The sequence below is a fragment of the Osmerus eperlanus genome, chromosome 15 (genome assembly GCF_963692335.1).
Source record: "Osmerus eperlanus chromosome 15, fOsmEpe2.1, whole genome shotgun sequence".
NCBI lineage: Eukaryota > Metazoa > Chordata > Actinopteri > Osmeriformes > Osmeridae > Osmerus > Osmerus eperlanus.
Genome location: NC_085032.1, coordinates 1,584,388 through 1,602,072, shown reverse-complemented (window position 1 = coordinate 1,602,072; position 17,685 = coordinate 1,584,388). Strand labels below are relative to the sequence as shown.

General features: G+C 43.2%; 1 protein-coding gene across 6 annotated transcripts in view; it reads right to left on the bottom strand.

Annotated features, from left to right (window-relative positions):
• cpne3 (copine III) overlaps nt 1-17,685 on the bottom strand; it is a 62,030-nt gene that overhangs the window by 11,413 nt on the left and 32,932 nt on the right. For 4 of the 6 annotated variants that reach the window (XM_062480282.1, XM_062480286.1, XM_062480287.1 and 1 more), the window contains 6 exons: nt 12,519-12,578; nt 12,270-12,403; nt 11,904-11,958; nt 11,744-11,795; nt 10,436-10,569; nt 10,031-10,267 (listed from right to left, as the gene is read on the bottom strand). In XM_062480282.1, coding sequence (XP_062336266.1) covers nt 10,031-10,267; nt 10,436-10,569; nt 11,744-11,795; nt 11,904-11,958; nt 12,270-12,403; nt 12,519-12,578 — 672 coding nt within the window. Of the gene's footprint in view, nt 1-9,401; nt 9,520-10,030; nt 10,268-10,435; nt 10,570-11,743; nt 11,796-11,903; nt 11,959-12,269; nt 12,404-12,518; nt 12,579-17,685 lie in introns of all 6 variants that reach the window. The other 2 variants (XM_062480284.1, XM_062480285.1) reach the window with 1 other exon arrangement.

The following is a 17,685-nucleotide window of genomic DNA, read 5'->3' as shown; positions in this document are numbered from 1 at the left end:
CAATCGGGCTTCAAGACTGGCCACTCCACAGAAACTGCCCTCCTGTCAGTCACCACTGCCCTCCAGTCTGCCAGAGCGGCTTCGAGGTCATCCGTCATCATTCTGCTGGACCTTTCTGCAGCGTTTGATACGGTTAACCATAAAATCCTGCTGGCCAGACTTTCTGAGATGGGCATCACTGGCACGGCACTTCAGTGGATCTCATCCTATCTGTCGGGAAGATCCTACCAGGTCTCCTGGGGAGGCTAAGTGTTAGGCCCCCGCCAGCTCTCCACTGGTGTCCCACAGGGCTTCGTCCTTGGACCCCTCATCTTCTCCCTCTACACCACCTCGCTTGGACCAATCATCACCTCCCATGGCTTCTCCTACCACTGCTATGCTGACGACATGCAGCTGTACCTGTCGTTCCCCCCGACTGATCCGGGGATCTCAGCTAGGATCGAGGCCTGCCTCACAGACATCTCTGCCTGGATGACCGAGCACCACCTCCAGCTGAACATCGCCAAAACAGAACTCCTCATCATCCCGGCCAAACCCTCCATCTCCCACGATCTCTCAAGCACCCTGGGATTGGCGACGGTGACCCCTTCATCCTCTCCCAGGAACCTCGGGGTGACCATGGATGACAAGCTCTCCCTCACAGCCCACATTTCTGCGGTCTCCCGGTCATGTAGATTCACCCTCTACAACATCCGGAAGATCAGGAGATACCTGTCTGAGCATTCCACCCAGCTGTTAGTCCAAGAACTTGTCCTCTCAAAGTTGGACTACTGCAACTCGCTGCTCGCCGGTCTCCCAGCATGCGCAACCCGCCCTCTCCAGAGGATTCAGAACGCGACGGCCCGCCTGGTCTTCAATCTACCCAGACGCTCCCATGTTACCCCGCTCCTCATCTCCCTCCACTGGCTTCCCATCACGGCCCGTATCAGATTCAAGACTCTGGTACTGACCTTCCGAGCGGTGAACGGGACTGCACCCGACTACATCAAGTCTCTCCTCCAGCCTTACACCCCCCCCCCCCCCCCCCCCGCCACCTACGGTCTTCTTCTGACAACCGTCTGGTGGTCCCACCGCTCAATAACGCCCGGTCCCAACACAAGCTCTTCTCCTGTCTGCCCCCCCAATGGTGGAATCAACTCCCCACCTCCATCAGGGATACTGACTGTCTCCCCACCTTCAAGAAAAGGCTCAAGACGCACTTTTTCCAGGACTACAACGGCACTTATGAATGCTTGGCTGGACCTGATGTTAGTTTCCTCCAGGATCACAATGACTCGTATTGAGAGACTTGTTGCTCTTGTTGGTTAGTTGTAACGGTTTCAAATTATTGTACTCGCTGTGAAATATTTTACTGTTGATTGTTTTTTCTACAGGTACACTCTTGCACTCTTGTGGGGAGTTTCATGTTGTTCAATTGTAACTTGTTTAACTGCATGCTCTTGGGGTTCTTTCCTTTGGCACTTATTTGGTTTTTCACAATGTATGCTTCAAGTTTTGGCTGCTCGCAATGTTTGGGGCTATCTCGTTGTTATGATCAGTGACCTATGCTCTTTTGTAAAGCTCTCTTGGAAGTCGCTTTGGATAAAAGTGTCTGCTAAATGCATACATGTAAATGTAAGTAGTTGGAGAGCTCACTGTCTGCTGTCTCTGGTGTTGATTTTTACTCCTGTGTTACAGCTCAGGGGAACAATTCATTTATATGCATCTGTATGTTTCACTCATTGAACAAATAAATTCTAATTCTATACTGTTTTGTTCGGATTGACGTAGCGTCCATTATCTGGGTCCAGCGCTTGACATTAAAATGTGTGCTCACCATCCACTGTGGCTAGTGGTTTTCCAAAGTTACTCGCCACTCAGTAATTTCATTAGCCACAATTTTGTTGTTGGGAAATTAAGTTTTATTTGATTAAAGTTGACTACGGATTGCTACAATTTACTTGAATAACTAGTTTTACAATCCTTTCACATGTAAATGACCATTGTCAACACCCAAATAAAGATTACATAAAATGTATATGTACAAAATATATGAACTAAACTGAAAAAACCCACAAAGCACAAACTTTGTCAACTTAAATATTTATAAACAGCTTCATTATTTTTGTCTAATCAATTCCTATTCCCAAATGTCCTACAAACAAATGTGTATCTTATATTGTATGTTTGTGTATGTGTGAAAGTGAGAATGAATGTTGAAATGTGTGTGTTCCACGGTCAATGCGTGAGGCTTGAGAACCCTGCAATGATTTTATTATTTTAGATGTGTTTTGAGAAGACTAGCCTACAACAGGGTTGCAAACTTTTCAAAAAACCTTGGAGTGAGATTTGTTGGGGCTGTCACAGTTACAGTGAACCTGGCTCCACCCATGCAGGGTTTAGATCTCAGCACAAGGCAACACAGAAGACTAGTAGAGGCCGATGTACAAAAATATAACAACCCAAATTTTGCTGCGCAACCCAACCCAGCCCCGAGACGAGATTTCACGGGTGTGCCGTGTTCGCGCGTCGTGAGCTTTAGTGTTGCTTCACTCAGTGTATCTGCGCCTCGTCCATTACTGGTTACAACGTTAGCAGAACTACTTGGACGTTTCCTTCTCAGCGTGAGAAATACAATGAGTGGCATGAGAGCGTGTGAATTGGTTGAAATGCGAGAGTTGGCGGCCCTGCTACAAAAAAAAAACAGAGATATAGAATTCCACCCGCCAAAGTGGCTAGTAGGACTGACTGCTTTACCCGCCACAGACAAATTCTACCCGCATTTGGCGGGTGGGCGGGTGCTAATGTCATGCCCTGTCTGGGTCGTAGGTAGGCAGCGAGGGGCGGAGATTCAGCTCCTTCAGGCGACACGCCCCCCCAGTCTCAAGCAGAGAAGAGTGCTGATTTTCTCACGATTTCAAAGCCTAATTTAACATATTGTCTGTTTTTTTTTTATTCTAATTTATTCTTCTGTGGTGTGGTGAACTAAAAACTTGTTTTCAATTCCATTTTACAGGATCTTTAAGTTTGGCCCTTGAAAGCTTCCGGTTTCAGACACGCGAATGATTGTTTTGATGGCGTTTAGAAGCATAATAAGTGAGCAAGTTACTGTGATAATTTTGTCAATCCTGTTGTTGTGTTCGGCTATTCGTTGAGATTTGGGAAGAAAACGTCCACAATCAAGATATTTACATTTCCTATAAAAACGGGACAACGGGATGACCGGGTTGCTGCTGTAAAGAATAGCTTACTCGTAGTGCTTTAAAAAGGTTGTTTGGGGTGCCATAACTTGTCATGGAAGGGAATTTCAAATCATGCCTAGCATCAGTGGCGATGTGTCCTGGCTTAGGTTACTGAAATTAATTTTGCGCAACAGGCAAGGGATCCACCTGAACAATAAATATACTTCATTAAAGATAACTCGACACTACCATGCGTAGACTACAAGTAGCTAGCTACTGTGGTAAACCTTGCTTGTTTTCAGTGGTTTACAGTCTCGTTAAACAGATGATAGGAGTGTTGTGATGGGCTCAAATAAACACTCATTGCTATGTTTTACAACCGGAGGATTGACCAGAAGACTATAAACTGTTCTGTAAACCCCTTTCAGCCATGTTGTATTAGATTTGTTTTCCCCAAGTAAATTTTTGAAATACATAAATTTAAAATTATTAGGGCTGTCAAAGTTAACGTGATAATAACGCGTTAGCGCAATCTCACTTTAACCCCATCCTGCCTAAGCCAACATTCCAAACATTCCATATGCTGTTGAAATATGTTATTCATATTAATATTCATATTTTATGAATTTTCATGTTAAATCATACACCTTAACCCTCGTGCTGCCTTCGGGTCACATGACCCAAAGGTTCATAACGAACCATCGTTGTGTTTACCCAATTTTACCCAATACAAAAACAAATTAAAATAATTTTCTTTTAACCTTTGCAATGTGGGGGGTCTGAGACAGCCTAGCTGTTAAAAGAAAATGCTTCACTTTGTCTTTGTATGCGGTAAATTTGTCGCAATACGACGGTGGGTCACAATGACTGATGGGTCAGAATGACCCGAAGATAACACAAGGGTTAACTGTTTATACCATATTGAAGAGGAGAACTAGGGGATTTTTATTATATGAATAAATATATGATTACTTAACCCTCGTGCTGCCTTCGGGTCACATGACCCAAAGGTTCATAACGAACCATTGTTGTGTTTACCCAATTTTACCCAATACAAAAACAAATAAAAATAATGTTCTTTTAACCATTCCAATGTGGGGGGTCTGAGACAGCCCGACAGTTAAAAGAAAATGCTTCACTTTGTTTTTGTATGAGGTAAATTTGTCGCAATACGACGGTGGGTCACAATGACTGATGGGTCAGAATGACCCGAAGATAACACAAGGGTTAAGGAAAATCATATTTTATCAAGGTGATTTCAGGCAACCCTTTTTTACAAAAACTTCTCCATCCACCATACCTCATCAGACAACTTAATTTTTAACCACTTTAATTACAATATGGAGGAAAACTTTGAGCAGGTGGAATATCCACAAATCTGTGGGCAATGTAGAACAGAAGACAGATTAGAAATATAATTTTGATTAAAAGTTATGACCATTCTCAGGGCCGGATTAACCATTAGGGCAACTGGGCACTTGCCCAGGGGCACATGACATCTAAGGGGCCCTGGACAATGTCAACTAAAATGTTATATCACTTTATGAACGCAGTCCTAACTTTCCTTAATGCGAGTACTTTATTACAACTCGTTCGATCAAAATGTTATGTTAAATCACGTCAAAAACAGTGTTTGTGTAGTCTAGTAGCCAGTGCCGCCGCTCCCATAACGCTCACTACGCGCTGTGCGTAGGACACCAACTCCTGAGGGGGCACCAAAAAATAGCCAACTGAAAAATCATCATAGTTATAATACTTATAATACCGATATTATTTTAGTGTAGAAATATTAGACACGTATATTACAAAACAGGCAGAACAAGAGATGTAGCCTATTTAAATGCTCACAAAAAGTTACGATGGTGAACCCCCCCAAAACAAAACAAAACAAATAGGCTACACACTCAACTTCCCAAGCTCGCTGTGGGTGCCCTTCCCTCAGTGGGCTGACGAACTTTGACAGTAGGCTAGGTCAACTTTTCTAAAATGGGCTTAAAATGATAACAGGAGTCAGGGGAAGGAAAAAAGAAAGAAAGAGACTGCGAGATGGTGCCCGTGCATCACTTTCAGGTAAGTCCATGTTTAATCATTGTTAAATACGGGAAATGTGCTGCTAATTTAATGGTTAGCCTATGCATACACCTCAAACTTGCTGACGTTATTGCTAATGTTAGCACACTCAAATATGTTTTAACTTAGTTAGGTGCAAGCTAGATTGAGATTTTACTGTTAAACATTATCTATGCATTTTACAAGTAACTAACGCCAGCTAGCTGTTACTTTCTTACCTACTGTCTGACAAGATTTTACCAATTGAAAAACGGCTTGTAAAATGTTTATTTTACATGAAGCTCAAAAAACTATTTTGCGCTCAAATAAAGGCCCCAAAAATTATTTTCAAAAAACTTTGCACGCTCGCATTGATTTTTGACATCCGTAACTAGCATCACATCAAACACAGGGGGGGGGGGGGGGGGGGGGGGGGCTTAAGCCTTGTTGCCCAGGGCACAGAAAATTGTTAATCCGGCCCTGACCATTCTAGTGACTAGTGGAAACATGGGGGAAACCGGAATTCTCCTCCCCCAAAAGTAGCTAGCGCTATGGCTGGATACTCCTCGATAACTAAAAAACGTTTGAGTTTATTCCACAATCGACCGAATTGGCCAAACAAGGCATGTACATTTAGCTTACAGTGTACATAATCTAGCTAGTTAATGTTGTTTTTCCAAGTTTTCTAGAAATCTGCTCAAATCGAGGCTAAACAGTGCTACTACCGTCATAACTCGCGTCACTCCCACAAACAAATTCTTCGTAAGTAAAAAGTTTAGACTTTTAATTGACAATATTGACAACACATATTAAGAAACTTGTCCTTTTTCATAATATCGTCTCCGATTTCAATTCGAAGCTGTAAATCTAACACTGTAGGCAATCTCCCATGGTATCCGGTCTGGCTCCGCCTCGGAAAACAATGGCTGCCGTTGCTGACGATACATTTATTTCCCCCTCCCAGTAACCCCTTAACCAATGATATGTGCTCTGAGCTTAAGTTGTCATGAGTATCTGGCAGTTTTCAGAAATAAAATCGGTGATTGGACGGCAAAGATATTAAGGCGGGAACCATGGGGATTTTATTTCCCATATTTGAATGGTCCGGCAGGAAAGGGTTTTAACGCTATAAAAAAAATAGTGCCGTTAACACAGGTTTCTTTTTGACCCTGGGAATCACCTGTCGTCACATGACTTCGACTGCCGACGGTAGCTGAATGATGGAGAGAGGGATTTTAGATGGGAAATTCCTCTTCATAAAGTTGCGAGACGGCTCAGTTGACAAAACTAAGGATGTGTGTACTGATTGTCAGGCTGAGTTTAGTTATCACCGGAGTACTTCAAGCCTAAAATATCACATGCAAGCAAAGCACACAGCTACCAGCAGCAGCAGCGTTAGCAGCAACAGCGGTAGCAGCAGCACCGTTCGCTCCGGTAATATATGGCAGACAACACTCGCAAAAGAAGCGAGCAGCTGGCTGGGTTGAACAAAATAGAAACTGTATTGTTCAATATTAAGGCCAATCTGTGGTTGCTTAAGTATCTGAAGTATGTTTGAGTGAGATTTGAATATTATGGAGCAGGATATCGTAGTAGGCTATGAGACAACATGTCTTAAATGTATTTTATATTACAGAAAAAGTCTAATTATGTGGATGTTTATAATAAAGCAATATAGTTTGCAGTTCAAGTGAAAAAAAGTCCCTCACAATTTAAGTTGTGTTCCATCTGAACTTGTTATATGGACATTATCATCCAGTTAGGCCTATTTGAAGTGTTTACACCCTTTTAATGTTATTTCATTAAAAAACTATTATTGGGGTAACATTTTTCCAGATTAAATAGCTTGAATAATTTTGCAATTAATCCCGATTAATCATATGAAATAATTGCGATTAATCGCAAATAAATATTTTAATCGCTTGACAGCCCTAAAAATGATCAATGTACAGGAAAATCCATCATGGCGGACATTATGGGTCCTCAAGGCTTTTTTGTTCCTCATGACAAATGAGGCATGTACACCAAGTTTCCGAATAATTTGAGTTATGGGGTGGAAATGCCATCACTTTGAAAAGTGGACATTTGGGCTGTGGCGCCCCCTATGGTCTGATGTGGCCCATATTCCTTGTTTCAAAGGGGGTTCTTTATTAATGAATGAATGCAATATGAGTAGGCTAAATGCTTGAAAATATCACTAGAAGGGAAAAACTTAAGGCACGTTTAAGCCATAGAGGTTAGGACCATTTTTACACAGGATTGCCCAATTTCTTTGTTTTGATGCAACTTTTCAACTATGTGAGGCTACTATATAGCCTTCACAGCCTTCATAATCACCATTCCCTCTTGCAGGTGAAATGAGAAGACAATTTCATTCTACACTTCAATCTTAGTATTTTGAATTGTAAATGAGCAGCAACAAATGTATGTTTTTAAATCTATGCAATCTTCATAAATAATAAGTATGCATTTTTAGATAAAATATACAGAAATATCAGTTGTAAAATTTCAGTAAAAAAACTGACCCATCTGCAACCGACACAAGAACACCACACAATTTCCCCAGAAATGTTACCCTCTCTAGTTACTATTTGTCCGCTCTTCTTGGAAATACAAATCTGCATCTGTGTGAATTTGCACTAGAGGACTGAAAACATTCATATGGTTTCACTCCAGTCTTCCTCCTGGTATGGAAGAGGTTGTATTTTAGCTATACACGTATAATTTTCATGTCTCATTGGGTAATGTCCATACCACAGAGATGAGAACTGGGATGTGAGTGCAAAAAGCTCAGATCATGCTCATCATGGTCAATCTGCTGCATTTCCAACTGGTTGGTATTTTTTGTGTATTCTGAAACACAAACATGACGTCCTAAATGTCCTCTCTTTGAAAAGTTTAGTTCTTTCATGGCCGGCGTTCTGTAGATTTTCCTACCTTACTGCAAACTATAGGGCTAACCCTAACCTTGATGTAAAATATGATTAAACTCTCTACCAACAAAATGCATGTTATGGTGATTGTAGTAACAGTAGCATTGCATGCCCCTTTGACGGGCATTAAGAAGCACCCAACTGTATTTTTGATGTGCTGTGCCAAGCAGTGGTATGATTCATGCTGTGCGTGGTAAAATATTACCAGAAAGAGCCCATATATGCAGTTGCACTAAAACAATTGGCAAAGGGCAAACGCAAAAGGCAGTTAAAAATGAGTGCCATTTAAATGGACATTTGCATAAACTCAGCAAAGGTTTCCACAAAGGTGAAGTTGACATGGGACTGGCAGAGTGAGATGTCGATGTGACGAAAGAGCAGTGGCATTTACATATAGAATTGGCTACAATGGCACAAAGTACAATTAATTAATCATTACATTTAGTCATTTAGCAGACGCTCTTATCCAGAGCGACTTACTGTAAGTACAGGGACATTCCCCCGAAGCAAGGTGAACTGTCTTGCCCAAGGACACAACGTCATCTGGCACGGTCAGGAATCGAACCGGCAACCTTCTGATTAATAGCCCGGTTCCCTAACCGCTCAGCCATCTGACTGACTCCCCAATCAGTTATCATAACTAGAGGTTGTTGACATTGTCATCCATCATAGTTATTTTTATCAAGCTCAGGTCTTGGTTCAATACATATGAAATACCTTGATGATTGATACAGTTGATGTTCAATAACCTGACAGAATAACACACCATTGCAAAATGAGGACATTATTTTACCAATAATATGAACACACCTCCATTGACTTCAAGGCACTTTGCAAAGACTCGGGTCTTCTATTAATCTATTACCATTTTCGCCAATAGCATTTAGCAATTTCCAATAGTCATACAGGCTAATTAAGGCCCTAAAAGGAAAGAAATAAAGAGTAAAGGCCATTGCACACTGAGTCCGAAATTCGTGTCCGAAATGTTTGCACGTTAAAAAATAAATACGACTTCACGTTATGTCAATCGCGCTTACACACTGCCTTCGAATCTTTTGTCCGTCAAAAAAAAGTTCGGATCGGGTTCGATTTTCTGTTTTTCGCATCCATAGGTTTTTGGGCAATTCAGAGCCATCGAATGTTGAGGCTGACGATTGCGAAAAAACTTATAAGAAAATTTCGCACTCAGTGTGCAAGGGCTTTGAGGGTGGAAAGAATGGGGGGGAAGGTTGAGCATTTCAGAAAGGGAAAACCCTACATTTCTAAGGAGCAGGAGTGGGTTCATGGACAGGCAGCAGTTTGCGCAAACTGCAGAAGGAGACCACTTGTTGAGGTAACTCTGCCAGTACACATTGGGCTAGAGCCTCCCTTGTTGCCTGAAATGAAATGGATATACAAGGCAGATACTGTAAAGTCAAGGCCGGGTGGTGGACAGTATCCACGTAGGGCAGAAGATAACTGGCCTATGTTGGGGCTGGCATTCGGATAAAAACGAATAACATTTTAAATTATAACTTTTGCAGAAAACACTTACATTTGAAAGAGACCATGAAACCCTATTGCATGCTAGCTTTATCAATGAAAGTCAAAATAATGCATTTAACAGCTATTATCATGATCATGTTTTTGGAAAAAGCATTTTTTTAAGACAAAATAAATGCCATTATAAACTATTAACAGCGTTTCTTAAATTTTATCATAAGTCCCAGTGCAACTGCTAAAATCTTTTGACTTTTAACTATTCTAGTAGAATAACTCAAATCTGACTGGATTTAAATCAAAAGGGTTATTTACTGGTAAAACAAGGGAATAGTTAAAAATGTCCTCTATAAATATTTTTGAAGCAAATAGAGGCTTAGCAGCAGAATCAATATAAAGATGACTTACGTTCAGAAACTTTCTGAAGGGAACAAACTGGACAATATCTCTCAGGGCTGGTTCCCCTGTCTGCGACTTCAGACACCCATCATCGCCATCCAAGAGCTCCATGGCACTGAAATCTGCCCCACCCACACCGATGATGATAATGGACATAGGCAGTCGGGAGGCGTTTACTATGGCACTGCGTGTCTCATCTAGATCTGTGATCACGCCGTCCGTGATTATAAGAAGAACAAAGTATTGCTATGGAGGAAGAGGAAAACAAAGAATGAGATGTGAAGGGCCTAATAGTTTTATAATGAATATTCTGTTTAGAAAGTAATTTATAGTCCCATAATCATTTTTGTCAATTTCTCTGTTGCCTACTCTGCTAGACAATTTCTGAAAGAGTGTGGCTAGTGTGCTACTCACAGAGGCAGTCTTCTGCTGAGCTGCCTGCAGAGCAAATCGAGCCACATGGTTGATTATTGGAGAGAAGTTAGTTGGACCATAAAGCTTCACCTGGGGCAGACACATCCTGTAGGCCTCCACCACCCCCTCAATCCCTACACACACACACACACACACACACACACACACACACAGACACACACACACACACACACACACACACAGAGTCAGAGGGACAGACACAACACACTAACTTGGCTCTGCCCTCCCACGTACTTCCGCTCAATTTTAATTTAGCTTCTGTACTAGGTCTGGGCTTTCGGTATATTTGTCATTTTTTGACAGCAACATTTTTGAAGATGACGTTGATGTCGCGCCCTAGTTTGAGTTGTAGTTCAGTAATGGCGGCGGAGAAAGGTGCGAGCGAAGCCATTCGGTCTGTTGTGGCAGCGCTGCCGAATATCCAGAAGTTAGAGCCGAGTTTTGTTGGTGGCCATGATGTTGTGGCCCTCCTCCCCACGGGATTCGGGAAAGTTTGATTTTCCAGCTAGCTCCGTTAGTGGTGAAGGAGTAAGGGGGGGGGGTGGAGAGAAACGCTTTTTTGTCTTCTGCTAGTTTTCTACACAGGGTGACAAGTGCCTAAGAAATTGTGAATGACAAGTCATGTTCCGCAATAAATACAAACGTATTTCTAAGTCGCAGACACGGTCAGTCATAGACAACGGTGTGTCAGCTGTAACAGATGCTCCCGGTAACGTCGTGGTAAGTTTGAGTGCATGGGCAGCGGCTCTATGACCGGGGTCTAACTCATGACGAGCAAGCACTTTCTTACCGCTGCTGGCATATAATAGCTTCCTCGAGCAAAACGTGCAGAAACAAGCACCAGGATCTCAGTTTCTTGCACCAACTGCCAAAAGGCTTGCGGTCTCTACCTTCTATCCACGACCAGCGCCATTTATTTTTGAGTCCTTTATCTATGGGTAGGACATCATCCCCAGGCTTCATGAATTTGCGCTCCATGCTTTCACCAACAAAACTAACGTGATGTATGGATCTCATTCACACTGTGTTGCCAGGACCCGCCCTGCTCTGCTTCTTATAGTCTTGTAACGTTAGTTATAGCTGCGTTCTGTTCAGATGATTGGTAGGTGAAATTAATTGACTTGAAAATATTAAACCGCATGCAAGTTCCCAATTTTTTTCCCCTCATGGCCGCACGCCGGACATCCGGCACGGTGCCGGAATACTTTGAGCCCTGCACACACCCTTACCCCAAAAGAGCAACAACTTCACCATTATTTCCATCTCTTGTCCTGATTGAGGAAATACCTGTGCAAAATGGATTTGCAGGGTTGAAGTTGAGAGGAAATTCATGGGAACACTGTAAGACATGTACAATATAATGTTATTTACGTTGAACAAAACTACAAACATGAGTTTAACTACCACAGCTTACACCAATCCTACCTTTATACTGTTATTATCTTACCTGCCAGGTAGGTGGAATCTGGGCTCCAAAGCCAAAGGCAGGGAACATCTTATCACTGCAGACATACATACAGACACAGAACATGTATGGTATTGTGCCTGTTATAATCACCCAAATACCTATGACTTTCTCGTTAAAATTGTACTACCCTAATACAATGATCTGTAAATGTCAACTGTTAATTAGCTAGAGCAACTTATTTTTGACTTGTAACAGTACTAGTGAGTCCAGTACTGTTACGCTAAAGATTCAGGTTTAGTAACACGACTCATACAAAAAAAATTTTTACATCTAGTGAATTACAAAAGATCAATGACGCAAGCTAATTAAATTGAACTAATGAAGTAAGTGCTTCAGTGTGGTTACCTGTCGTAGTCTTGAATAACCTGACCAACGCTCCATATGGCAGACAAGTACTCATTGTAGCCCTGAGGGCTGATGTAGTGCAGAGACTGTGGGGTCTTGGGATCACCATTGGACCCTGTGAAGTCTATTCCCACCTACACAATGACATAGTGAGGCAACAAGGAGATTCCAAACATCTGTAAAAAGGTATTTATTACATTATCCTTATCTATGAATAGGTGGTGTTATTATGAGTGCTGAGTAACTCACAGTAAAGTTAATTTGACAGCCCCCCATGATGTAGTCCAGAAATGAATACTCCTTCACAACCTGTGTGAATAACAGTGAACTGAATGAGCACAATTGGTTATGTTGTTTGATATCCTCAAAAGACTTGGAACACCAACATTTTCACAGTGTTTACTGAAATATACACCGGTAAATGTCTCAATGTACTATGGTTCTTCTAAGGTAGTTCTGACATCTGACATCTGAGTTATGTTTTGGTCTGAACCCCAGACCAACATGGCATAAACCAGATGGTATTACATGGCTCTGCAAAATGCTGAGGTAGCTGTTTTGGTTATGGGTGCCATACACTGTGAAAGTCTCTGGATCCAATAAAAGGGCCCTTGACCATCACGCTTCATCCTCCGAGGTGTGCAGGTCCTCGAGGGTAGGCAGATTGCAGCCGATCACCTTCTCAACAGCGCGGATGATACGCTGCAGTCTGCTCTTGTCCTTGGCAACAGGGTACCAGATGCTGATGGAGGATGTGAGGATGGACTCAAGGATGGCTGTGTAGAAGTGCACCATCATTGTCTTTGGCAGGTTGAATTTCTTCAGCTGCCGTAGGAAGTACATCCTCTGTTGTGCTTTCTTGGTGAGGGAGCTGATGTTCAGTTCCCACTTGAGTTCCTGGGAGAGGATAGTGCCCAGGAAGCCAAAGGACTCCACATTGTTGACTGGGGAGTCACACAGGGTGATGAGGGTGAGTGGGGCTGTATTCTTCCTCAAGTCCACAACCATCTCCACTGTCTTAAGAGCATTGAGCTCTAAGTTGTTCTGGCTACATCACGTCACCAGGTTGTCAGCTTCCCACCTATAGTTAGACTCATCCCCACCAGGGATGAGCCCAATAAAGGTGGTGTTGTCCGCAAACTTCAGGAGTTTGACGGACTGATGACTGGAGGTGCAGCTGTTGGTGTACATGGAAAAGAGCAGAGGGGAAAGGACGCAGCCCTGAGGAGTTCCGGTGCTGATTGACCGGGAGTCAGAGACGTGTGTTCCCAGCTTAACGCACTGCTTCCTGTCAGACAGGCAGTCAGTGATCCACCTTCAGGTGGAGTCAGGCACGTTCAGCTGGGAGAGGTTGTCCTGAAGCAGTGCAGGGAAGATGATATTGAAGGCAGAGCTGAAGTCCACAAACAGGATTCTGGCGTAGGATGCCGGGGGGTCCAGGTGCTGGAGACCTGTTGGACAACAGACAAACTGCAGGGGGTCCAGACAAACTGAGGAGAGGGTCTGTGATGGCTTTGAGGTGTGCCGGGCGACGGGTCTGTAGTCATTAAGTCCTGTTGGCCTTGGCTTTTGGGGCACAGGGATGATGGTGGAGGACTTGAGACAGGCTTGCACATGGCATGTATCCAGGGAGGTGTTGAAGATGTTGGTTAACACCGGAGACAGCTGGTCAGCACAGTGCTTGAGGGTGGCTGGAGAGACAGAGTCTGGCCCAGCTGCTTTACGGGGGTTCTGCCTCTTGAACAGTCTGTTAACTTCTCTTTCCTGAATGGAGAGAGTCATCTCTGCGTAGATGGGGGGGTTCTTGGTGGGTAGGTTTTGTTCAGGACAGTCCAATTGTCTTTCAAATAGACAGTAGAACTCGTTCAGGTCGTTGGCCAGGCGAGAGTCGTTAATGGTGTGGGGGGCTCTGGGCTTGTACTTGGTGATCTGCCTGAGCCCTCTCCAGACTGAAACAGGGTCGTTAACCGAGAACTGGTGTTTTAGTTTCTCTGAGTACAGTCGTTTAGCCTCTCTCACCGCCTTGCTAAACCTGTTTTTTCGACTCCTTGAGTCTGTCTCCCCAATCCTAAACGCTTCCTCCTTCTCCAACCTCAACCTTCTGAGTTTTGCTGTGAACCAGGGTTTGTCATTGTTGTAGCTCACCCTAGTGCGTGTTGGTATACAGCAGTCCTCAAAGAAGCTGATGTACGATGTCACAGCTTCTGTCAGCTTATCCAGACTATTGGTAGCAGTCGTGAACATATCTCAGTCAGTACAGTCCAAGCACGCCCGCAGATCCTCCATAGCCTCACTGGTCCACTGTTTTGATGTCTTCACAGCAGGTTTACAGAGCTTTAGTTTCTGCCTGTATGCAGGAATCAGGTGGACCATAGCGTGGTCAGAGCGTCCCAGTGCTGCTCGGGGGACGGCGTTGTAGGCTCTACTGACTGTAGTGTAGCACTGGTCCAGTGTTCCCTTCTCTGGAAGGGCATTTGATGAATTGTCTGTATTTGGGGAGTTGGTGGCTGAGATGCCCTTTGTTAAAGTCGCAGAGTACAATAACCAGGGAATCCGGATTTGCTCGCTCCACACTCAGAATCTGGTCGGTGAGCATGCGTTGGGCCTCTTGAACGACGGCCTGTGGACCTGGCAGCATGTAAACTCCGACCAAGAGGAGAGACGCGAACTTGCCTGGTGAATAGAAAGGTTTACAGTTTATTTGTTTTAAATCCAGATCCGGAGAACAATGTTGCAGAATCACTGTCACATCTACACACACTACACACCAGCCACTGTTAGTGTAAAAACAAATACCACTGACCATAGGCGATTCTAGGTTTTAAAACTGGGGGTGCAAAGGGTGTTTTTTTTTTTGCTTACAAAAAACATTAAAAAAATTCATAGTAGATCTCAAAAATGTAAATGTAAGAGTAAAACAAACCATAATAGAACATACAACTCTAACGTCACTTTAAAATGTTCTAAAAATAATTTAATCGTTTTTTACATTAATTTGAAAATGTAAATTATTTCATCCCAACACCCTGCACCCGCGACCAAATCGCCAATGCCACCGCCTTTCGTTTTGCAGGAGAGTGCTGTGTCCCGATCCGCTCTCACGAGTTGAAAGCCTGCCAGTTGTAACGCGTGTCTGGGATCAAATCACACAGCCATGTCTTTGTGAAGCACAAAACAGAAGATGAAAGACAGTCTCTGTTTTTCACCGCACCGACCGGCCGAGGCTACCATCATTGGCGCCATCTTGGGAGCAATTACAGCCTCAAGTCTTTTTGAGTATGATGCTACAAAGCTTGGCACACCTATTTTTGGTCAGTTTCTCCCATTCTTCTTTGCAGGACCTCTCAAACTCCATCAGGTTGGATGGGGATTGTCGGTGCACAGCCATTTTCGGATCTCTCCAGAGATGTTTAATTGGGTTCAAGTCTGGGCTCTGGCTGGGCCACTCAAGGACATTCATAGAGTTGTCCCAAAACCACTCCACTGTTATCTTGGCTTTGTGCTCAGGGTCGTTGTCCTGTTGGAAGATGAGGTCAGTCTGAGTTCAAGAGCGCTCTGGACCAGGTTTTCATCAAGGATGTCTCTGTACATTGCTGCATTCATCTTGCCCTCGATCCTGACTAGTCTCCCAGTTCCTGCCTTTGAAAAACATCTCCACAGCATGATGCTGCCTCCACCATGCTTCACTGTAGGGATAGTATTAGCCAGGTGAGAGGTTTCCTCCAGACATGATGCTTGGCATTCTGGCCAAAGAGTTCAATCTTTGCTTCATCAGACCAGAGAATTGTATTTCTGAGGAGTGTCTTCCGTCTGCCCACTTTACCATACAAGCCTGAACAGTGGAGTTCTGCAGAGATGGTTGTCCTTTTCCTCTCTTCACAGAGCAACATTGGAGCTCTATCAGAGTGACCATCGGGTACTTTGTCACCTCCCTGACTAAGTCCTGGTGGTTCCAAACTTCTTTCATTTATGGATGAGGCCACATTGGGACCTTCAATACTGCAGAATTTTCTCTGTATCCTTCCCCAGATCTGTGTCTCGATACATTCCTGTCTCGGAGGTCTACAGACAAACATCTCAAAGAAGATCAGTGGAAACAGGATGCACCTGAGCTCAATTTTGAGTGTCAGGGCAAAGGCTGTGAATACTTTAATACATGTGATTTTTGTTGTCGTTTTACATTTTTTAAAGATTTGCTGAAATAAAAAATAAATACAAAAATCCCATTATCATTATGGATGAAAATAATATTTTATTCCATTTGGGAATAAGGCTGTAACTAACGTGGAAAAAGTGAAGCGCTGTGAAAACTTTCCGGATGCACTGTGTAATGCTCTGTGTATAATGTCTTCCTTTGTTAATTGCCTTTTTGTCGCCATTAAATAACCCTTGCTGCAGTATAAAACTGTCCAAATGATGCTTCAGAGGGTGTAGAGAATAGTTAGGGTTCCTCCTTCGTATTGTTTTTGTTAGTATTCTTATTATTATTAGGGTTCCTCCGGTAGGAGGGAACCTATTGTTTTTGTTAGTATTCCTATTATTATTATATTTCTCCGTTAAATGGCTCAATAGCTCAAAAAGCCCTTGACCCGATTTTTTCAAATTTGGCCCAATGATACAACAGGTCACTCACTACTCCCAGACCGCTAATGGCCCATGTACGCCCATAGGTGGCGCTATAAGCCACGCCCAAAGTCTACGTGATTTCCCCAGCGCCCCATTATTCCAAAATGCCTGAAAATTGGTGTACATACCTTATTTCTCATGGGGAACAAAAAAGCCTCAAGAACCCATAAGGTCCGCCTTATGGGTAGATAGATTTAGATAGATTTTGCTGTACTGTCCAAATTTGGTACAACCTTCAAAACCCTTCTCCTCATGAACCATAGATCTAATCGACTTGAAAATTGTTACAGATTTGTAGAACACATGTCTTTCTATAGGGTCAAATTGAATAAGGAATGCAATACAAAATGGCTGAAAGAAGTGTATTTATGTAAATGTCCACATGGCCACAATATCTTTGTGTTAATAAATCAAATATAATTTTGACTGATGGTTTTTCAAACCTTTGTGCCTTCAAGATGACATCATTCTGAAGTACCATACCCAATTTCACCTTGATATGTCAATATATGATTGAATTCAATTGAATTGCTCCATAGCGCGCGTGCTCCAAATTCTCAGACTCATCCTGCCCCTTGACACTGGGGTGACCACCTGTCCCGTTTGCGTTGTGTCGCAGAGCATTTTCACCCCTTGTCCCGCACGTCCCATATTGAAAATGATGTGCAATACAGCGCAAAGCAAGACAGGTGGTCACCCTACTTGACACACGCGCGAGCTTGGCGAGACGCACACACATCCTTTCTGGAAATTGTGTGCTGACCAAGCCCCCACCCTCGTTTTTTTGCTC